At 40.2% G+C, this 24,639-nt stretch overlaps 1 protein-coding gene across 3 annotated transcripts in view; it reads left to right on the top strand.

The window, feature by feature from the left end:
- SV2C (synaptic vesicle glycoprotein 2C) overlaps nucleotides 1–24,639 on the top strand; it is a 216,921-nt gene that overhangs the window by 183,337 nt on the left and 8,945 nt on the right. For 2 of the 3 annotated variants that reach the window (XM_048851524.2, XM_048851525.2), the window contains 5 exons: nucleotides 1,071–1,235; nucleotides 4,686–4,819; nucleotides 7,198–7,401; nucleotides 8,208–8,367; nucleotides 24,192–24,365. In XM_048851524.2, the coding sequence (XP_048707481.1) occupies nucleotides 1,071–1,235; nucleotides 4,686–4,819; nucleotides 7,198–7,401; nucleotides 8,208–8,367; nucleotides 24,192–24,365 (837 nt within the window). The remainder of the gene's footprint in view (nucleotides 1–1,070; nucleotides 1,236–4,685; nucleotides 4,820–7,197; nucleotides 7,402–8,207; nucleotides 8,368–24,191; nucleotides 24,366–24,639) is intronic. The other variant, XM_048851526.2, reaches the window with a different exon arrangement.

The following is a 24,639-nucleotide window of genomic DNA, read 5'->3' as shown; positions in this document are numbered from 1 at the left end:
TATATAGATTTAAATTGAGCTGTCAGAAAATGAACTTTTCTTGTATTTTTTAATCATAATTAATGATTGCTGTGCTAAATTTATCCTCATTGAAGTATACTGAGGAACTGAAGGAGAGTGAAACTAATTTTTAGTTCCTCAGCTTTCCTCCACCTTCATAAAGCGCTCTGTACCACCTCTACTTCAGGATCCCTTCCATAACAGCATCTCCTTATCTCTTTTGCAACTTCCCACCATACAAAGTGCCCCAACCTGCACTCCACTCTAATCCACTCCAGCTTCCAGCCAGTTGTCCTCTGAGTCCAGATAACATTTTTGAGACCTTAATGCTAGAGTAAGTGATACACCCATCAGCTTACTTTGATTTGGGAATTTCCATAGCAATCATGTCCCTCTCAGGTCTAAGGATAAGTCACCAAAAGCTCAGACCATTGTAATCATTATGCAGTGTAAATTTGCTGGGGCCCAATCCCTAACTAAGAGTTTAAACTTCACAGTGACATTCACTGTAGTGAAGAGAGCTTGGGCAAGATTCTCCCAGCCACTTAAACTCTGTGTTGGGACCGCACAGCATGAGCGGCTGGCAGAAAATCTGAGCCGGGGGCCTCCACTCTCTCTGCATCCCACTGGTGGTGTTTCTGCTGGCCCTGCATGGTCTGGGATAGGGAACTATTACAGTGTGAATCAATGGAGGGATCTGTGACCACACAGTTCCAGTGGCCCTAACAACCTTGAAAGCACATCAGGTTAAACCAGCAGCTGTAGGAGGTCTATGCTGCACCCCTGAGCTCTGATCCTGATTGGAGGATGGATTTATTCCTCCCCTCTCACACAGATGAAGAGTGTGAGGGATCCCACTATTCTGACATTATGCAAGCAAAATGCATTTGATCCTAAAAGCATTCTTATGCTTGAAGCTTAAAAATCTAAAATTCAGGTAGAAGTAGAAGTGTTTCTGCAGATCTAGTTATCTGCTTTAAGTAGTTGGATGCTGTAGGTTGTCTCTCTAGTCTGTACATTCTTCTGAAGTTAAGGTGAGCTTTGTGACTGAACGCTTCTGCTTTTCACAGCTACTATGGGTTGTCTGTTTGGTTCCCTGATGTCATTAAACATCTGCAATCGGACGAATATGCATCCAAAGTGAAGCGTTTTAATGGAGAGAGAATTACAGATTTCAGCTTCAACTTCACATTGGAAAATCAGATTCACATCAATGGATCATACATCAATGACAGGTCTAAAAAGATTTTGGTTAAGAAAATATCATTAATTTCACTAACATTTTATGTTTCTGCCTAAGGGCTTGTCTAGACGGTAAAATGGTAGATTTGGAAAGCATTCTGACTCTCACTGCCCCCTTTTAGAATACTTTGCTGCACTGCGTAGACAAACTCTTAATACTCTAATCTTTTTCGATGTTGACCGTTAATAGGTTGATTGGGTTGGGTTTGTTTACACTGAATTTTTGGAAGAGTCATTCTATTCTTATCTCCTTGGTGCTTGATCCTGCACTCTAGTGGAAGTATATGGGGACTGTACATGGGTTATGGGTTCATGTAGATGGATCCCTTTTGCTGGATTGAGGCCTTGGTTATCTTTATAAACCAGACTAGAGGATTCACATTATTGGTGCTTACTTTCACCAGGGGACTCAGATTTTCAGACCCAATGTGTGTGGCATGTGGGGATGCAGGAGATGTATCTCTAATGGTGGGAGAAAGGGTTGTTTTCTTTTATTCCTTTCTACTTTTTTTTCCTTTCTTGGTACTCACTTAGGATCTCTTCTGACAAAATGCTGAGCTTCAGAAACACTGAGCACCTTACAGGATGACATCTTTAAAAAGGGGAAAAAATAGTTGAAAAGATAAATACCAGAGGCATTCAGCAGAAAGTCTGAACCATTGTAAAAAGTAAAAACCCAGATGAGCAATGTCCTTTTATTTTTAAATTGAGTCCAGAAGTCTGAAGGCACTAGCTAGAATTTTACAGAGCACAATTTTAAATGACTTACTTATATAAAGACATCAAAGCAACCCAATTGTGTTTAACCACTCTATGGTCACAGAATTGTTTTAAGTGTCTGGTCTCTGTCTACAATACATATGTATATAATATAAACTATATTAAGGTTCTAAGCCTTGTGGTACTAAATAGTTGTTATTTATATAATAAAATTACATTTAAGTTTATTATATTAAAGTTTTTGGTAATATAAGAAGGATTCTTTTTTTAATAAGAATTTGAATTTGGAAGCAATTAAAGTTTTGCTCAATGCAGAGCAATGGAAAATTGACTAGCCTATTTCATTTTAAATTAGCTTCTGCCTTCCAAATTTAGTTCCATTTCAGGAGATGGATGCTATCTTAAAAAGTGGAGCCATTTATTATCATTCAGTAAATTTTGGTTGCTGTGCACTCTGCCAGCCCAGGTACTGCAGATCACATCCAAATAAAAATGCTTGTAAAAATACCAAGGCTCCCAAATCTATCCTGAATCTGTAAAGTATGCCAACTTTGATATTTGGGATTGGTGAACTGCTTGAGCCATTTTTCCCCAGCAGTGTAAAGTTTTGGGTTTGTTCCCCCCAAAAAAAGATTCACTATTTTTGGGGGGGGTGGAGGTGGGAGGGGGTCAGTGGATTTTTTTCTCTTTGCCCCCTCTGCTCCTTTTTTCATAATCTCTCCTAATCAGAACACGTTTCCAACAATATTCGGCGTTCTAACTTTCTAAATCTGGGTGGATCTGAATTCAAACAATCTCAACAATCTACACCAGTTTTAAAGCAGCTAGGTTTTCTTTTCCATTTTGTTTCAAAATATGTTTCCTGTCCAAAATGCAAAAGACACATCTTGCAGTATGCAGGGGACACAGTCTGTCTCTTCTGTTTCGATTAGTTGGTCCTGTTGCTCTTTGTTCCTTTTTAAACAATCGAGACAATTTTTTGAACAGGAAGACTAAGCATGTTGTTGTTGTGAAAAAGGATAATGGGTTGACATGAGATTTTAATCAGAGTCTGTCACAGATGAGAAAAGGTACAGTTGTTAATTAATAGACTGGAGGCATCATTTTCCTGTCCAATACTAGTAGCAAAGTCATTAGCCAGTAACCTATGAAAATCAAAATAGAATTTTGGGTCCCCTTTTTCCCACAAAAAATGTGATTCTAGCAATTTTATCTGAGAAAGCTTAATTCCCACCATTTTTATCTACCTCACAATAAACTTGTTTGATGTTCTTCCACCCCCGAACTCCTACCCGAAGAAGAAAATTGCTCTTTGACCTAAAACTTAAATAAGTTGTTAAGTATAAGATACGATAAGTTTGTGTAGTAGAAATTTTAGCTAGACTAAGATTTAGAAGGTTTTGCTGGTATAACTATACTGGCAAAGTGATCCTAGGGTGGATGCAGCGTATGCTGGCAAAAGTGCAGTTTTGTTGGTACAAATGATTCTACACAAAGGGCTTTTGCCGACCCAGCTATGTTGGTCACAGATCACACCTCATCACACTCCTGACTAGGGTGACCAGATGAATCGGAAAAAATATCAGGACACATGGGAGAAGCAAAAAAGAAAAAGAAAAAAAAGTGGCCCGAGTTACCAAAGCAAAAAAAAAAAAAAGAGCAGGGGGGCCAGAGCCAAGATGCTGAAGCAAAAAAAAAAAAAAAAAACGCCGGAGGGGCCACAGCCGCAATATTGGGACAAATGACGTCCCGACCATACATCGGTCGGGACGTGGGACAAAGAACTAAAAATCGGGACAGTCCCGATTTTATCAGGATGTCTGGTCACCCTACCCCTGACCAACATAGCTATGTTGGCAAAAAGTTTGTTGTGTAGTCTTTGCCTAAGAATATTGAGTCTAATGTTTTTATTATATGTATGGTTATCTAATAGGTTTCCTTCACTTTTTAAAATTAATTAAACAACAGGTCAAAAGGCTATGGTATTAGTTATCTGAGAGTCAGTAAGAAGAAAGGGCCAGAAAGTAAGAAGAGCTAGGAACTAGAAAGGGGTAATTTTAGAATAGTGTGCACAAAAATGCATGTGCATAATTTCTATGCACAATAATTACAATTGCACATTCAGTCACAGTAGCAGCATAAACATATTTTCCATTTAGACATCTAACAGGTTATCTGCACGTGCAATATTTGTGACTGTCTTCCAGCATTTTTGTATAAACATTTTTTTAAAATCTGGGCCAAAATGTGTTTGAGCCTGACCTGATGGAGAGGGTTTTGTCTGGTTGTAGAAATAAAGGTTCTTTAAAATCTGTTAGCATCTACACTGATCATTTATTCCAAGAAGCCAGATTTCTGGAGCCTTAGCGAAGAATACAGTAGCACTTGTGAAATGCTATTTAATATTGCTTTTATAAGTATATTACATCAGAGTCCTGAGGTTCTTTACATTTTGATTAGAGATTGGTGATAACAAATATTTTATCCTTGTATTAACTATGAAAAAGGTATGCCCGGCAGCTGTGTGGGCATGTCATTTTGTGAAATCAATGTATTCAACAATGGTTGCACAGCATCAGTCAATCAGCCATTCTGACTCTGCAGGAAGTATTATGTTTGTGAGTATGGGACTTCTGAGAATGGCGTCCATGTAAGACTGTACAGCTGAATCTTTAATCATGATGCATGAAGGCAGACTGATGGAAATTATTTGTATTGGGCAGGTTTATTATGATGAAGTTTAAATCAGTAACCTTTGAAGATTCCCTTTTTAAGAATTGCTTATTTGAGGACATTACTTCTGTGAGCACATACTTCAGGAACTGTACTTTTGTGGACACCAACTTCTCCAGCACAGGTATGCTGAAAGGAAAATCATTTCACTATCCAACTACCATGGTCTTATTTCACAAAGCCTGCTTGTCAGGAGTGCAATAGCTGTAAAAGCAACAGATGTAAATACAAGACAGAGACTCCAGCACTAGGGTGAGGCAGGAACCTTTGGACATTCAGAAAGCTTTCCACAGTTTTGACTAGATTTTTCTCTGCCCTGTGCTGATTGGCTGTTTGCTGCAGCCCTCTTCCTTCCCTTGTCACATAGTCTCTTCACCTCAGTTTCACTCCACAGCTGTCGGTTACCCTCTTCTCTCCTGCCCTGTCCCCCTCACTTCCCTGCCCTTCAATGTATCCTTTCCCCATCCCTTTTCTTTCCATTTAGCTGATTCTTTCCTAACTAAACCTGTGTATACAAAAAAAAAAAAGTGGAAATAACATGGCATTTGCTGTTGCATTAGCACACACTGTGCTGGTGTGTTTAAACCCCTTCTCCCACCCTGTGTCTGTCTTGTCTATTTAGACTGCAAGCTCTTCCGGGAAGGGACTATTTACTACTGTGATTGTCCAGTGCCTAGCACAATTGGACCTCACGCTTGGTTGGTCCTTAGGCACTACTGTAATAAACATGCTCAATAATAATAAAAAAAAATGTAAAGGAGCAGACCCTTTTTAAAAGATCGTATGCTCACTATTAATTCAGGGAGTGAATTTTAAATCTTTTACATTTGTTAATGATCTCTGTGGAGTTTCAGAACGCATAGGAGAAAGGTTGTTTACCTGTACAGTGATTGCTCTAGTTAGGCTTATATCTGACGTGGCTGAATGGGAGCTTTACAAAGATCAGTGCCAGAGCTGGCATAGCTATCTAGTAGGGATATGCAATATGCTACCATGTTTGGGGGGAGGGTATCTGAGTTCACAACTCATACCCATTCTTTCTCTCTTTCTTCTCCCTCCACTACATAGGCCAATAAGAGGTGGGAATATTGCAGAGACGATGGGCCAGGGCCTGATCTTATTTACACAGTTGTAAATCCAGAGTAGCTACATTTTGTTCAGTTGAAATGAGATGAGAATCTGGTTCACTTGGCTTAACATTTGCGGGATGTAGCAACTCTTATTGCTCTCCCACATGGCCATCTTGCAAGCTGTGTTGGTAGGCTTCCGAGGTAAAAATGGCCAGCCCTCTTTGCCTGAAGGGAAAGTCTATGTGACTCAGGGCCTTGAGGCTGACAGGAGTAAGAGAAACAGAGGGGAAAATGCAGGGTCTGATCTTCCAGAGGGAGTTTGGAGGACACTGGGGGAAAACCCTCTGCATTTTAATAGCTTGTTCACTTCCTGGTTCGAAACGTAACACATGAAAACCCAGTGAGCGAGCTCACTAGCTTTATACCTCTGGAGAGCTATGTTCAAATCCTAACACAGTCAAGGGCTAATATTGAGTGCCCTTGAAATAAATGGCCATATATGACAACAAGGTGGAAACTGGAGCAGTCACTGTTGCTCTGGCCTCATTTGCGTCTCACTAAAAAGGAAACAAATAAAACCCACACCTCAGGCTGTGTTTGAAGAGCTGGCACTTAGGGATTCTCTACATGGGGCGGCAATGCGCACCTGAGGGGTGTCAATTGGAAAGTGCAGTAACTGCCCAGTGTAGACCCTGCTGACATGTTCTAAAAGGTTCCTAGTCCATCAGCACATCAGCAGGGTTTACACGGGGTATTAGAGCACCTTCAAATTTACACCCCTTTGGAGGGCATTGCTGCCTTGTGTAGACAAGCCCTTAGAAAAACCATCCTTTTGTTAAGAGGTGAGCTAGTTGCCTCTCAGTTATTCCAGAGCATTTTTGCAGTCAGTTTTTTAGATTAGAACTGCAATTGAAGGCTAATACATCCTGATCCCAAATGAAAATGAGTCTCATCTGAGTTTCCAGTGGACATTTGTCCTCACCACAAACCCACCAAAAGGTGACGTGATTGACAGTCTCTGTTCAAGTGAGACCCAGGTCTGTAGCTGAACAAGACTGAGGAACATTGACAATGCTAAGTAGTGGAAGTTTGTAAATCTTCAGTATGCAGGGTGGTAGGCTGTACTATCAGCCTCCAGCTGAGCAAAGCACGTATGGAACTTTAAGCACCAGTTTATGTGCTTTGCTGGATCAAGGCCATAGTCCCTTATTTTCATGAGCTCTGAATTCATCTGGATAGTGTTTATATATAAGGGGGGAAAATACCAACAATTTACAGCAGTAACTGGCCATATTATACTAAGCAAAGCAGCATGTAAGCTCCTATTTATCAATCAGCGTGTCTAATCTTGGGATGTTTTGAATCATATGCTTCTTGCAGGGTTATGAGTTAGCTGATATTTTTTTAGCTGACACTTCCTTTGTTTCCACAGATCTTGAGCAATATAAATTCATTGACACCGAATTTATAAACTGCATATTTAAGCATAACAAGACAGGATGTCAGATTACCTTTGATGATGACTACAGTGCCTATTGGATTTACTTTGTTAATTTCCTGGGAACTTTGGCTGTGTTACCAGGGAATATTGTATCTGCTCTTCTGATGGACCGAATTGGACGTTTAACGATGTTAGGTAGGGCTTTGCCAAAATCCTAAAAAAAAAAAACCTACAGCAGTCTAGATAAGACAAAGTTTTCTCTTTTAGGGTTTGCTGTTCACAAAGGCAAGAAGAAATCCCTTCCAGGGACTTTTTCAGTAGTGTATAATCCTAAACACCTATTCAAAAACACCCAAATGTTAGAAAGTTTGGAAATTAACAGCTAAGGAGCCCAGCCAATTCTCAATTGCCATATATTTGTTCATCACTCAGTATTACCATAAAATAAAATAAATATAATATTTTAAGCACTTGTGGGATTTTTAAAAGTGCTCAGTATTGGCTTGCTCCATTAAAGGGAGAGGGAGCTGTGCACAGGTAATCCTCAGATGGTGGAGCAGACCATTTAGTGAGTGTAGGGAACCATCTAGCTCGTGTAATTTAGAGGAGCCCATAGGCAGGTTTCTATTTTGGGACCTTAGTGGAGGTTGAAAATTAGATGTTGACTCTTCATAATGACAAATCTATGCTCATTTTACTTAAATAACCAAGTAATTTATTATGTTGATTTTCTATGAACAACATCCTATATAAAGACTGAGTCCTACTAAGTCATTCTTGTTAGTTTAATATGGTATGTAAATGCATTCTTTGTAATTGCAAGAAGATAGTTGCCAAAGAAATTGGTTCTGTTTTAGAATTTAGTTTTAAATTCAAATGTGCAGTTTAGTGATTTAAACTCCTCCAATATGGAAAGGCCATTGTTATGCAAAACAAACAAGATTATAAATATTATTATTCTGTAAAAACAATGACTATTTTTTTGTCTGCCTTGAATATAGGTGGTTCTATGGTACTCTCTGGAATTAGCTGTTTTTTCTTGTGGTTTGGTACCAGTGAATCCATGATGATAGGCATGCTGTGTTTGTACAATGGTCTCACCATTTCAGCATGGAACTCCCTTGATGTCATTACTGTGGAACTGTATCCTACAGACAGAAGGTACATTGAAATATAACTGTGTTCGTTCTGCTGGCTCCATTGCAAAACATATTCAGTCTTACACTGTGTTAATGTGCTAGTTTTCCACTCCTCTTTTCTCTTGCAAACAGAGGAAAAAAGAATCTGGTTTCTGAGTGGTTTGTTTGATAATGGTTTGAGACATACTTTGCATCAGATACCTGCTCTTTTGAATTAATACCATAAGAAGTATAGTTGATATGAAACATGTAGGTTCAAATTCTGCTCTCATTTAGACTGTGCTAATCTGTAGTGATTCTGCTGACTTCAGTGGACTGATTTTGGATTTACAATAGCATAACTAAAGGGCAGAATTTGAACCGAAGTATAATTGTTTATTGACTTAGAAATGATGTGGAGACTATAATATAATCACTGGCACTGGGATTTGATAGCATCTTTTGGGAAGGCTAATGGGTTTGGCCCAGTATGAACTATTAATCAGTCCTGTGAGGATTTGTATGAAGGGTCAGCAGGTATCTACATGATCTCTTCATTAACCAGCCACAAAGAAGCTTCTAGAACACTGTTTCTGACCTTTCCAGCCTCTTGAAGGGCCCCCAGGCCACTTCCAATTTCTGCAAGAAAGTTTCTCATCTAACACTGAGATTGGAGCTCTAGATCATTGGTGTAATGTCAATGAAGGGATTAGAAGGACAAGGATGTATAAGATGTTGTAGTTCATCAAGAGTAAAACGAGTAGATCTGAAAACTGAGACAGTTTATTTTCTTCCTTTTATTCTTGAAAAAATGCTTCTGTTGAAATTGCTCAGATTCCTGTCAGTGAAGCCTGGGGGGCATCTTTTCTCACGTTATTGTACATTGTGTCATTAAGGCACTAGATATTTCTAATACAGGACATAAAAATACCCAGAGGCTGCTTATTGCCTAATGCCTTACACACTATTCCAAGCTTTTGGGGTGAATATAGGCATAGACCTTTCCTCGGGAAAGGAGAAATTACAGATCCAAGTATAGGTACAACATTCACCTCAAGTTCCTCTTTCGCAGAAAAGCTTCAAAGATATTTTCTTTTTTTACACTGGCAGTTCATCTCCATTGTTGTAGCTATCTCAGGATAACCGTACCAGATGACTTATGAATCCAAGCATTCTGTTTTTATGCCACAGTGTTTTTATTACACCTCAGGAAGAGCTCTTCCGGTAATAATCATCCCATCAACCAAGCATTATAAACCTTCTTTACAGATAGCTATTTTCCTGGCATTCCTGAATGTAATAGAAGTAAATATTTTATTAAAGCCGGGTAGAGGAAAATTACTGTGGTAAAACTCATTAATTTTAGTGGAAGAAAAAATATAATAATTTTTAATAATAATAAAAAGTTACTACTGGTAACTGCTCCATCTACTTTTTTACATGTCAGCATATATCCTAATGAGTCTGCATTACATCTATACTTAATCGTTGCTCTTTAGCAGTTTCTGCTAATACCACTTCTACAACAAAGAGTTTTCCTATTTGTCCCTTTAAAACAATTGACACACAATAACACTTGCCCACAGTTCCACCACAAAAGATGATTTCCAGCTGAAATTTCTTGTACAAGGGCTCAACCAGAGAGCAAATATTTTTATATTACATAAAAAGGCTGGTTGGTAGAATCTGCTGATCTTTGACTGGCCATTCGCAATATATACTAAGGGCAAGATTTTCACAAGACCTCAGCTCCCAGCACCACCTGTAGCTGGTCGTGGGAGCCGTTGAGTATGAACACTTTTGGAAATGTGGCCCTAACAGTGGCTTTCTGGGTTATTTATATGCAGGGCTGGCCCTATGGTTGCAGAGTTATGTGAAAAGTAACACTTGCGTGGACTCAATTTGCTGCTCCTTTTCCTGTAACTGGCCACCTCTTCCCCTCTCAGTGTGTTCCCGTGCCAATTCCTGCCTGCCTGTGATCCCTCTCTCCCTGTAGTGACACCTATCCTTTGCCTGTTTATGAGGCTCCATGGGCTCTGGGGTTCTATCTACATTGCCTAGGAAACCATGAGCAGAGAAGAAGTACAACTTCTAAAGAGGGACTATAGACCTAATCCAAAAACCACTGAAGTAATTAGACTCCTGTGGGAAGTAAGTGTTCTCTGAGAGTAGTTCCCAGAGAGTAGTTATCAGTGGTTTACAAGCCTGGTGGAAGGGCATAGCAAGTGGGGTCCCACAGGGATCAGTTCTGGGTCCGGTTCTATTCAATATCTTCATCAATTATTTAGATAATGGCATAGAGAGTACACTTATAAAGTTTGCGGACAATACCATGCTGGGAGGGATTGCAAGTGCTTTGGAGGATAGGATTAAAATTCAAAATGAGCTGGATAAACTGGAGAAATGGTCTGAAGTAAATAGGATGAAATTCAATAAGGACAAATGCAAAGTGCTCCATTTAGAAAGGAACAATCAGTTGTACGCATATAAAATGGGAAATGACTGCCTATGAAGGAGTACTGCAGAAAGGGATCTGGGGGTCATAGTGGACCACAAGCTAAATATGAGTCAACAGTGTAACGCTATTGCAAAAAAAGCGAACATCCTTCTGGGATGTATTAGCAGGAGTGTTGTAAGCAAGAAGCGAGAAGTAATTCTTCCACTCTACTCTGCGGTGATTAGGCCTCAACTGGAGTATTGTGTCCAGTTCTGGGTGCTACATTTCAGGAAGGATGTGGACAAATTGGAGAGAGTCCAGAGAAGAGTGACAAAAAATGATTAAAGATCTAGAAAACATGACCTATGAGGGAAGATTGAAAAAACTGGGTTTGTTTAGTTTGGAAAAGAGAAGACTGAGAGGGGACAGGATAACAGTTTTCAAATATGTAAAAAGTTGTTACAAGGAGGAGGAAGAAAAATTGTTTTTCTTAACCTCTGAGGATAGGGTAAGAAGCAATGGGCTTAAATTGCAGCAAGGGAGGTTTAGGTTGGACATTAGGAAAAACTTCCTAACTGTCAGGGGGATTAAGCACTGGAATAAATTGCCTAGGGAGGTTGTGGAATCTCCATCATTGTAGATTTTTAAGAACAGGTTAGACAAACACCTGTCAGGGATGGTCTAGATAATACTTAGCCCTGCCATGAGTCTACGGACTGGAGTAGATCACCTCTCGAGGTCCCTTCCAGTCCTATGATTCTATTATATGAGCTGCTGGTATATATTATGGGAGTCAGATGGAACTACAGAGGAGCAATCAGAAACAGTGTTCTAGCTGAAAGATCAGGTGTGTGTTTGAGTGTGTGGATGAGTGTATGATTCAAAGAAAATATTATTACAGCAATTATTATTTATATAGCACCAAATATGTGCTAGATGCTACATAATTTATTATTTTGTATTAGAAGTTGGTGTATAAAGACAATATTTTAATTCTAATAGTTCAAACTTTATCGGATATTTAATAGATCATGTCTCACAATGTGGGTTAGTGCCCTGGGAATTTTGAGGCATCAAAAATGCACTTTCCAAAATGTTCTTCAAAATACAAGCTTTCAGGCTCCACAGAGCTCTTCTTCTCTGTGGAGCTTGAAAGCTTCTCTCTTTCACAAACAGAAGTTGGTCCAATAAAAGATATTACTTCACCCACCTTGTCTCTCTCATTTACGGGAGACCAACACAGCTACAACAACACTGAAGACATCCAAGTACAGGCTGACACAACTGACACAACACAGGCTGACATACCAATTCTTTCTGTTATAGTCTATTAGGTAAATATTTATCTGTAGACTTCACATGTACCCTTATCGTGTATCAGTCTCTAGATCATCATAAAAGTTTCTTAACCTTTAGAACCTTCCAAATAATTGTTTGCTCATCCTTCCTTCCCCCGACTCTTCCATCCCTGCCTCCATCCCTGGTTCTGATTACCCTTTCCCTGTCCCTCTGAGACCTCTCAGATCTTCCTAATGCTCCTTTACTCTCACCTGACTGCACACTAGCACACAGGCCCAGTCCAAAATTGGCTGAGAGTCTTAAGGTACTGTCTTGCCTCTTCCTGATTGCCAGCCCTCTCCCCTGCATGGAGCCATTCTGTCCTATATTATCAGTTACTTACCACTACCAGCTGTGCACTGCTTTCTCTGCTGTTTCCCTGCCTGTAGGAGAGGTCAGGAACCAGAGGAAAGTAAGGTGCAGCTGGAGAGTGGGCTAGAAAAAAAGCAGGTGTTTTCCAGCTGTGGGAGGTGAGGCTTAACATACGCAAGTGATCCAACCCAAGAACCCCTCCCTTCCTTCCAGCACAGCTCCGCAGTAGGTCTTAGAAGCTAGCTGGACCCCACTCTTGACAATTTGCCAATGTCATGAGGGTTAATAGGTTAGATGTTTCATACATAAATTACTTGTAGTACAATTTAACATATTGGATGTAAATTTTTAAAATAATCAATGTACATGACATACAGTGACATCTTTTTAATTTTTCCCTGTGTTGGTATGACTACAGGATAGTGTGGGTTGTTTCAGTAACCTAACTGCATTTGTGAACCTTAACATGTTTAGATTTCTTTTAAGTTTAACCTTAACTGTGAGTTTCCTGGGTTTTCTAATGCTTGGGTTTGAGGTAATTACAATACTCCATTTAGTGCAGTTTGTCCTAAATGACTGCTATGTACTAACTCAATCGTCATACTTTTTGTCTGGACATACAGAATAAATCTTCATTAGAGCTGTTCAACTGCAAATATAAGAGACTACATAGAATGTGAAATAGGAGATACACCTATTCTCTCATTAGGATTTTAAATGTACACAACAGTGACTCTGATACTTCTGGGTTTTTCTTTACTGCTTTATACACACATTTTTGTACAATACAATAATGATTAGCTGCATTAGTCCAGTTTATAACAGTTTATTTTCTGCATTAGTCCAGTTTCCAACAGCATAAAACAGGTCATTAAAGATAGTCACTTGTTGAGCATTACCTTCCTTCAAGATGGGTTGCTCAGCCAAGAGACTGGTTCTAGAAAGCCTTTGATTAGTCTCAGACTCTCAGTCCCTGTAGTATCTGGCCCAAATCAACCTACAACCACTTGAGGTCCTCCCAAACCTTCTCTCTTCCACACATTTAAGAAATATAGGTTCTGAACCCTTAAGATCTTCCCAGATTAATTGACAAGGAAAGTGCTGCCTTGTATTTTCATGCAATCTCAAAATATTTCTCCCTCTGTTCCATGAGATTTTTTCTTATCAGAATTGTATCTCAATTACACAAAATAAAATTATGTTAAAAGAACATTATTAAGGTTGCAAAGTCAAGCACTCACAAGTTTGGAAATGCCAGAATTAAGGTTGCTTAGCAACCTCGAATATGCCCCTTATATTTATTTTTCTGATGGGACCCTGACTCATTCAGTGTACAGGATGGACAGTGTTCCCTCACTGAGCATGCTATCCAATATTTCTTTTATCTTTATTTAGCATGTGGTTCCAGGCATTATTTACTGCACACCATCCAAACCCTGCACTGCCTACGGAATTATTAATTTCCCCATGGTTTTTTTTCCCCTTAAGGTGCTCTACTGTAGTTTCTTAGTTCTTTGCAGTCATTAATTAATTAATCTTCACAACATCCCAGTGAGGCACGGTGGTATTATTGTCCCCTTTTCACACAGGGGGAACTGAGGCACAGTATGGTCAGCAAATGAGGCAGGGGTCCTACAGACAACAGTGTCCTTCATTGTACAGCCCTGATTTATCTCCAGAGCAGGTCCATGTGCACTGTACACTGGATCGGGTAGGGGACCTGTGGGAAAAAATAGAATGCAGTCAAGTGATGAAAGACTGTACCATACTGCAGATGCACGACGAGGTAGAATTAGGGTTGCACAGGCAACCAGCTCTATTTGTAATACACATTTGAATGGAATAGGGCTAAAAGTCTCTTAGGAAGATTTTCTTACTTTAAAATTCAATTGCTACATTCATCTAAATGACAACAGCTTCTTGTGAACGAGTTTGGGGAGCACCAGGATTAGAAGTTAGAACTCTCACCCAGGAGTAGCTGTGACCAGATAAATAAGCCAAACCTAAGTGGACTTTGGAATAAGACTGATCAGTATGGTCGTCTCATTGTACCTCCTTCCGGTCACATTAGATCAAGTAACCCAACAGTTCATTAACTTCACTAGAGCTGCCAGACATCTGGATTTTGATCTTGGCCAGCGAATTTAGAGTTCACAATGTACTTTAAAATGCAGTCATCACATCCTGCTTTTTCCCAAAGCATTTGAAAAGAGTGCATAGAGTTCGGTCAAAAATGAAAAATTACAGATCTACTTACTGCTCAGTGCACCCATACTTCGTTTCCCTTTCTGAGCCTGGAGAACTCCCCCAGAGTGATAAACATCATCCACAGGATATTTTAAACCCTAAAATACTGTACCCTAAATAAGTACTGTTGTTGCTGTCAGAAGAGAAATTTTGTATTCATCTCTGACATAGCTTTGCAGTCACTGATTCACAGTACACTTCCTGGCAGTTATTTTCTACTGCCATCCTGTGGATGTGGTTCAACTGCACTCTGTTGAAACTCATGTTTGTTTTCTTATGACATAAAATGCCTCAGAAATTGCCCAAGTTTCTTCCCTTTTCTTTCCCAGTGGTGCAGGCATTCGAATAGTGAACTCATTCCTTTGTGTATTGAACTGTAAATAATTCACTTCCTAATTACTGGGGTTATGATTCCTCATCAATTCATACTAAAGTCTCTTCCTCAATGCTGCAAAGATATCTAGTCTGCTATTCTCTGTCTGCTCCATTTATTTCACATCCATCACCAGAGTATCTGGTGGCCTTACAAAATTATAAAAGCACATGAATGATCTAAAACTATACTGGAATTTTCTCCTCTCCCCCACACTAGTAGCAGGTACAGTCACCTAGAACATCTGTTCACCACTCTGACTCTTCTACTCATATTTTTTATTTGTATTCTGTTCTGCTCCACCCCAACACAGGCAGAGTAGTGGAATTTTTGAACCTGTTCTCCTGGCTAAAACCCTCACAAGTCTTTCTTTGCTGTCTTTATTTTTAGGCTACTGCTGTATGTTTTTGTTTCAGATATGATCTCAAGGAGGATTCATATGTAATATAATTCTGATCATTCCCTCTGCTGAATTGCACTTGTCCTGTCCAGCAGATGACTTCAGATAAACTCAGCTGGAAAAACTTTTTGTAAAAAGCACATGGATTTTATTAACTCACTTGATCTAGTTATCTAGGTACTTGTCAGAGTGTCTATCTCCTTCCTCCCTCCCTCTCACTCTTTAGCATCAAGGATGTAAAAATCTAGGACCTCTAATTCTCGGACTGTAATTCCTTTTCTTATATCTCCAATTCTATACTTCCATGTTCAATGGTGAAATGATCACATTTCAGGGATTTATAACCTGACTATACAATTGTCCTTGATGAACCATTAATCTGATGCAGAAAGGCAAATTCTGTGGTCCTACTTGTGGGTAAAATTTTGCACCTTGTTAGTCTAGGATATGAAACTGTGCCCTAATGTGAAAGGGAGGAAAAAAACAGACCTGCTTGAGTTGTTAACGTTAGAAGATTGGCCATAGCATATTGAGGAAAAACTGCTAGCTTCCATTATATCTTCTCACATATATTTCGGGGAGCCACGATAATGCTATTCATAGTCTTATGTGAAGACGTGGATGGAACCTGGCACTGGGTCTGGAAACTAAAGTGTCCAATCCCTAGCCTGTACAGACAGGTGCCCCTTCAAATGCTGCTGGGATTTCAGGAAGATACAGTCACTAGGTGCTACGGCTGCAAGGCCAGACCATTAAGTTTAATGGTACAAGTACCTGGCCCACAGAAGAATATACATGGCATTCAGGGAAAGAGCTCTGGTGATCTATAGGCTTGGGTCACTAACCTCCCATTTTTAGCCACTTTTTTCATTTGCGACTTTGGCTAAAGGAAGCCATTTCCTTTTGTCATGGCTTAACTAAACCAGGCCTCCCTTGCACCAGAATTAAAACCTACCCTCTAACTGCCACTGCATTGGCAGACCTGTCACACCCCCATATTGTTATTCTATTATTATTAAAAGATATAAAATAAATAATTTTTCAAGAGTTGAACAAATCCACCCCACTGCACTATCAGTATTGATGTGATGTGTTCCTGTCAATTTTCTAAGCTCTGCACAGGATTCTGACTAATAACTTCCCCGGTCCCTAATGGGAATCACACAGCTAATTCCTCACATAGAGTTAGAAAACAGGAGTTTGTGCCAATGATTTGCCCATTAACTGATCAATATAGTGCCGATTGGTACAATGTTTGGTAAAGACTTCATGCCTTCAGGCATCTGCATTTCAATCCACACTGAGTGCTTTGATGATTCACCAGGTTTCCTGAATGCATCTGGTGAAGTGAGCTGTAGCTCACAAAAGCTTATGCTCAAATAAATTTGTTAGTCTCTAAGGTGCCACAAGTCCTCCTTTTCTTTTTGCGGATACAGACTAACACGGCTGCTACTCTGAAACAAGTTTCCTTGATGATTCTTAGAATGTCAGTACATTTCATCTCCTCTTTGAAGCACAGAAGCAAGGATTGCAGCTATACAGAGATACAGGGGCAAGACTGTGCCCTGTTGTGCCTGGGGATTGGGGCAGATACATACAACATTTCGCAGTGCCTCTGTCTTCCTAGAATGAGTTATGGGTGCAGTGAAGGGAAGTATTAATATGGGATATAATTGATTTGAATCTCAAATATTTTAACAGATACGTTTGTATTTTAAAGCTGTAGGGTCTGACTCTGCTTTCCTTGAGCATCGAAACTCTTGTTCATGTTTATTGGTGCACATGGCACGAACAGTCAGACCCATAGTTTCAAGATTCAAATCAGCGATCAGAGGTGATTGAAAATAGAACACTGTTCAGATGCAGCAAGAAAGGACTACATTATTCAGACATTTTTCTTCATTCTTTTGAACATCTTATTTTTGTTCCTGGTCACAATTAACAACATGGTATTTCATGCAACATTTTATGCATGGAGACTGCTTAAAGACCAAAAGATTGCATTTCATAGAATCATAGAATATAAGGGTTGGAAGGGACCCCAGAAGGTCATCTAGTCCAACCCCCTGCTCGAAGCAGGACCAATTCCCAGTTAAATCATCCCAGCCAGGGCTTTGTCAAGCCTGACCTTAAAAACCTCTAAGGAAGGAGATTCTACCACCTCCCTAGGTAACGCATTCCAGTGTTTCACCACCCTCTTAGTGAAAAAGTTTTTCCTAATATCCAATCTAAACCTCCCCCACTGCAGCTTGAGACCATTACTCCTCGTTCTGTCATCTGCTACCATTGAGAACAGTCTAGAGCCATCCTCTTTGGAACCCCCTTTCAGGTAGTTGAAAGCAGCTATCAAATCCCCCCTCATTCTTCTCTTCTGCAGGCTAAACAATCCCAGCTCCCTCAGCCTCTCCTCATAACTCATGTGTTCCAGACCCCTAATCATTTTTGTTGCCCTTCGCTGGACTCTCTCCAATTTATCCACATCCTTCTTGAAGTGTGGGGCCCAAAACTGGACACAGTACTCCAGATGAGGCCTCACCAATGTCGAATAGAGGGGAACGATCACGTCCCTCGATCTGCTCGCTATGCCCCTACTTATACATCCCAAAATGCCATTGGCCTTCTTGGCAACAAGGGCACACTGCTGACTCATATCCAGCTTCTCGTCCACTGTCACCCCTAGGTCCTTTTCCGCAGAACTGCTGCCTAGCCATTCGGTCCCTAGTCTGTAGCTGTGCATTGGGTTCTTCCGTCCTAAGTGCAGGACGCTGCACTTATCCTTATTGAACCTCATCAGATTTCTTTTGGCCCAATCCTCCAGTTTGTCTAGGTCCCTCTGTATCCTATCCCTGCCCTCCAGCATATCTACCACTCCTCCCAGTTTAGTATCATCTGCAAATTTGCTGAGAGTGCAATCCACACCATCCTCCAGATCATTTATGAAGATATTGAACAAAACCGGCCCCAGGACCAACCCTTGGGGCACTCCACTTGATACCGGCTGCCAACTAGACATGGAGCCATTGATAACTACCCGTTGAGCCCGACAATCTAGCCAGCTTTCTACCCACCTTGTAGTGCATTCATCCAGCCCATACTTCCTTAACTTGCTGACAAGAATACTGTGGGAGACCGTGTCAAAAGCTTTGCTAAAGTCAAGAAACAATACATCCACTGCTTTCCCTTCATCCACAGAACCAGTAATCTCATCATAGAAGGCGATTAGATTAGTCAGGCATGACCTTCCCTTGGTGAATCCATGCTGGCTGTTCCTGATCACTTTCCTCTCATGCAAGTGCTTCAGGATTGATTCTTTGAGGACCTGCTCCATGATTTTTCCAGGGACTGAAGTGAGGCTGACTGGCCTGTAGTTCCCAGGATCCTCCTTCTTCCCTTTTTTAAAGATTGGCACTACATTAGCCTTTTTCCAGTCATCCGGGACTTCCCCGGTTCGCCACGAGTTTTCAAAGATAATGGTCAATGGCTCTGAATACCAATTTACTACAGAGGTGTTTGCTTTAAAACCTTGAAACAGTCAAGGACAAAGAAAAATGGGCTTATTTTAACCGTCTTATTCATCTCTCTTTATGATCATTTGACAACGTTAATGAGATCACAAAATTAGCAGCACCATCCAGTTGCAAAAGTTTGACTATGCCAATTAGTTTTTTGCAAAAAAGAGCTGGGTTTTTTCAGTACCTGAATTCTGCACCAATTTAGTTCAAATATATGACATACCATATTTAAAAAGTACCTTCATGTCTGAGTTAAAATACAGAGACATCCACCTGATAACAGTCCCGGAATATACTGCAGGTTTGGAATGTGCTCGTTGTAGAGCACAGGATATGAAAATAAATGTTCCAAATGTTCAGGAAATTATATGCAGGCCCTTGTTATAACTAGATGATGTAAGCAGATATCATCTGTGAAGCAATTTACCTCTACAGAGTAATATAAAAAGTATCCCCATATGTTCCTTAGCATTGCCCTTCCAAAGATTTAATGTCTAGACGTGTCTAAATTTGCATTAGCTAGATCTATATTCTTTTGTTGGTTCTGTTAACTCTTATTCAGTTAGCTTTTACTGCATTTAGGCTGAGACCTGTTGACAGAAAAGGATTATGTTATTGCTTCATAAATATTGTTTTTCTCAGTGTTCATAATCTTTTGGGCAAATTTTTGGCTTTCGGACACTAGTGGAAGCTACAACAAGTGCATATGTGTGTGTAGGTATGCATATAAATATATATATAAAATTAGGGTTGTCAACTAATTGCAGTTAACTCATGTGATTAACTCAAAATATTAATTGCATTAATTGTGCTTATAGCTATGGAATACCAATTTAAATTTATTAAATATTTTTGGATGTTTTTCCACATTTTCAATATTGTTTTCAATCACAACACAGAATACAAAGTGCGCAGTGCTCACTTTATATTATTATTTTTTATTACAAATATATGCACTATGATAAACAAAAGAAATAGCATTTTTTTAATTCACCTCATACAAGTACTGAAGTGCAATCTCTTTATCATGAAAGTGTAACTTACAAATGCAGATTTTTTTTGGTTACATAACTGCACTCAAAAGCAAAACAGTGGAAAACTTTAGAGCCTACAAGTCCACTCAGTCCTACTTCTTATTCTGCCAATTGCTAAGACAAACAATTTTGTTTACATTTACAGGAGATACTGCTGCCTGCTTCTTATTTACAATGTCACCTGAAAGTGAGAACAGGCATTCGCATGGCACTTTTGTAGCCGGCGTTGCAAGATATTTACATGCCAGATATCCTAAACATTCGTATGCCCCTTCCATGTTTTGGCCACCATTCCAGAGGACAGGCTTCCATGCTGATGATGCTCATTAAAAAAAATAATGCATCAATTAAATTTGTTACATTCTTCCCTGCAAGGAGTACAGTATGTCTCCTGCTCTGTTTTACCCACATTCTGCATATATTTCATGTTATAGCAGTCTCAGATGATGACCCAGCACATGTTATTCATTTTAAGAACACTTTTACAGCAGATTTAACAAAATGCAAAGAAGGTACCGATGTGAGATTTCTAAAAATAGCTACAGCACTGGACTCAGGGTTTAAGAATCTGAAGTGCTGTCCAAAACCTGAGAGGGAAGAGGTGTGGAGCATGCTTTTAGAAGTCTTAAAAGAGCAACACACTGATGCGGAAACAACAGAAACCAAACCACAAAAAAAGAAAATCAACCTTGTGCTGGTGGCATCTGACTCAGATGATGAAAATGAACATGCGTCAGTCCACACTGCTTTGGATCGTTATCAAGCAGAATTCATTATCAGGATAGACACGTCCTCTGGAATGGTGATTGAAGAATGAAGAGACATATGAATCTTTAGTGCATCTGGCACGTAAATATCTTGCAACGCCAGCTACAACAGTGCCATGTGAACACCTGTTCTCACTTTCATGTGACATTGTAAACAAGAAGCAGGCAGTATTATCTCCTGCAAATTGTAACCAACCTTGTCTGTCTGAGTGACTGGCTGACCAAGAAGTAGCACTGAGTGGACTTGTAGGCTCTGAAGTTTTATATTGTTTTATTCTTAGTGTAGTTTTTTTGTACGTAATGCTACATTTGTAAGTTCATCTTTTATGATAAAGAGATTGCGCTACAGTACTTGTATGAGGTGAATTGAAAATACAATTTTTTTGTTTTTTACAGTGTAAATATTTGTAATAAAAAATAAATATAAAGTGAGCACTGTACACTTTGTATTCTGTGTTGTAATTGAAATGAATATATTTGAAAATGTAGTAAACATCCAAAAATATTTAAAGTAAATGGTATTCTATTGTTTAACAGCGCAATTAATCACAATTAATTTTTTAAATCACTTGACAGCCCATATCTATCTATCTATAAGTACTGATCATAACAAATAAATTATATATCTTTAGGGTTATATTCTGTGCATAAATAAAGACAAAAATGAAACAATACCCACTTCTCTTACTAATCAATCCTTTTCTTCTACCATGATACTCTTCCCAGTACCAATCAAGCTCTCTGCCTTCACCACGATTGCCGCCAGCACCAGTCAGACTGGAGATACGGCTCGTCCAAAAGGTCCTCCTTGTACCAGTCAACTTCCTTCAAATACCACTATACTGATGCAGGAGAGGGATAGTTCAGTGGTTTGAGCATTGGCCTGCTAAACCTAGGGTTGTGAGTTCAATCCCTGAAGGGGCCATCTAGGGCAAAAATTGGGGATTGGTCCTGCTTTGAGCAGGGGGTTGGACTAGATGACCTCCTGAGGTCCCTTCCAACCCTGATATTCTGTGATGCCCTATTTTGCACTATGGCACTCCTCTCGTTGTGAGCCTCACCTTACAACATAGACTCTCCTGGAGAGATCGAGAAAATCACATCCTGCTCTCTAGGGCCCCTCTAAGGGTACATCTACATTGCAGCTGGGAATGGGCTTCCCATCATGGGTAGACAGACATGCGCTAGCTCTGCTCAAGCCAGTGCACTAAATATAGCAGTGTGGCTGGCAGTAGTACGGGCAGTGGCTCAGGCTAGCTGTCCAAGCACGTATCCGGGGGTCCAGGCGAGTTTGTACTCAGGAGGCTAGCCCAAGCTGCTGCCCATGCTATCCCTGACTGTGCTGCTATATTTTAGCTCAGAACTAGCACCGGTTGAGCTGCCAGCCTCCCAAGGTTCCCATAGTCCTCCCCTTAATTGTTTTTTTCAACAGTTTTTAAGAATATAAGAATGGCCATATTGGCCAAAGGTCCATCTAGCCCCGTGTCCTGTCTTCCGACAGTGGCCAATGCCAGGTGCCCCAGAGGGAATGAACAGACCAGGTAATCATGTGATCATCATTCCTAGGGCTTCCTCAGTAGGCAGTGGCTTTAGCAGCTTTTCAGGCAACATTGCAGTAGATTCTTTGGTCCATCTCTCAGTCAGCGGGTTTCAATAGCTTCTTGGGTAATATATTTACAGGGCTTCCTCAGTTTCCTCACTTAAAAACTGAGTCTCACAGGTCTGCACTATTCCCTCTCTTGTGCCACAAATCTTGCAGCCTCAAAGGTTCCAAGGCATTTTAGTTTCTCCTCTCAAGCATAATTCTCAGCAGACTCTCTGGCTGCAGGCAATGCTTACATACCAGAGTAATAGCCACCTAAGGGACAAAAGGTACAATTCCTAGATTTGGTGGCCACTCGAAGTGGGCCTCCCAGGACTCTCCTGCTTACCCTCTCAAGCAGTATCTCTTGATAGCTTCTGCTTCCCATCCACCTGTCTCTTTTCCCCGTAGACATATCACTGAGTTTTTTTCCCTAGTGTGGTATGTTAAAGGGGCACTATGTGTTGCATAAAAAAGAATAATCAATACTTTAATCAAATGGAACAATATTTTGCTAAAGTCCAAGTATTTTAAAGGTTGCAGGGGAATCATAAAACACAGCTGTTGGCTGCAAGTGACCTGTGGGCACTAGAGTACATGCCAAGGGTCTAATATAGCAATGATGGTTATAATCACACAGCAAGACTGATCGTGTGTCATGAGTTCAGAAAGTGCATAATTCACAGAGCTAATGTGGAAACAATAGATATCAACATTTATGGTTTTTGTCCCATAAGAATTCTTGGAAAAGAAGATTGTTGACTTCAGCATTTGTACAACATCCCACTACAGTGTCGTCTTCTTGGCCATCAGGCTTCACCCTTGTGTTCCTCTGACTGAAGCCCCTGATGACACAGGACACCTCTGTCCAAACCCATATTAACTAACACTGCTGATACTCTTTGCCTTTTTTTGTTTCTATTAGAGGTTTTGTTCTCTTTGGGACATCCTGTGCAAAATTACCTAAGTAACAGTCTCCATAAGATATATTCATGATTAAACAAGGTTTATTAAAATCAAAGCAGTTTGCAGAACATATCTAGTTTTAACCTTGTCATCAGCTAAGCAGACTAGTTAGTTACTTTTGGACTTTGATACCGAATATTAATAGGATCATATAATATGTTTCCATAAAGTAATGTCCACTCAGATGCATTTTTGTTAGATTCTCAGCTAGCAAACCACCTCCCTTCCCTGTCCTGCAGAATCTCTTGGGGCACGTCTACACTTCAAATTAAAACCTGTGGCACCAAATCTCAGAGCCTGGGTCAATTGACTCAGACTCCGGGGACTTGGGCTGCGGGGCTGAAAATAGCAGTGTAGAGGTTCAGGCTGGGGCTGGAGCCTGGACTTTGAGGCCCTCCCTGCTTGCAAGCTTTCAGAGCTGAGGTTCCAGGCCGAGCCTGAGTGGCTACACTGCAATTTTATAGCCGCACCCGCAAGCCTGGGTCAGTTGACCCAGGCTCTGAGACTCGGTGCTGTGGGGTTTTCTTTGCTGTGTAGTCATACCCTTACATCTCACCTCCAGCCCAAGACCCATTTTTCAAGCCCCCATTTGGTTCATGTCCAAAGTCTTAATGTTCATTATTATACGAGGCTGAGATCATATGAGCATTTCTACCAAGTACTGTTTGATCAGGTGTGCCAGCTGGAGGAAATTAAAACTTTCTGTTCCCCATACAAAGATGATTGTCCCCTTGTTTTGTTGGCACACTATAAAATCAAGAGGCCAGATTCTCAGCTGATGTAAATTGGGATGGCTCCACTGAAGTTAATGGGGCTACTCTGATTTACCCCCACTCAGGATCTGTCCCAAAGGCTTTAATTTTTCAAGCATGTTTAATGTTATTCTTTTTTTCTTTTAGGGCAACAGGCTTTGGCTTTTTGAACGCACTATGCAAAGCAGCAGCTGTACTTGGAAACTTAATATTTGGTTCACTTGTTGGCATCACCAAAGCAATCCCCATTCTTCTAGCTTCAACTGTTCTAGTGTGCGGAGGTCTGGTGGGACTTCGACTTCCTGACACAAGAACCCAGGTGTTGATGTAAAACTGGAAAAAAGCCATTTATGATGTATTTCCCTCTCCTTTCAAGTGTCAACTCTCCTAACTGAATGGTGCAAAGGCTTCAGATTTTAGAATGGTGATCAGATAGCAGAAATCTAACTCAAAACGAGATATTTTTCTGTGACAGAGGTTTAGAAACTTCCATAAGAAAGTTTTAAAGTTTCACCTTCTTTCGCATATTTTTTCTGTTTAATACTTTTTATCTTTCAAACTGCAAAGCTACCTCTTGAAACATTTTCAAAGACAT

This window comes from Caretta caretta, chromosome 5 (genome assembly GCF_965140235.1).
Source record: "Caretta caretta isolate rCarCar2 chromosome 5, rCarCar1.hap1, whole genome shotgun sequence".
Lineage (NCBI taxonomy): Eukaryota > Metazoa > Chordata > Testudines > Cheloniidae > Caretta > Caretta caretta.
The sequence above is the reverse complement of the archived record's forward strand: the minus strand, read 5'-3'. Positions and strand labels throughout refer to the sequence as shown.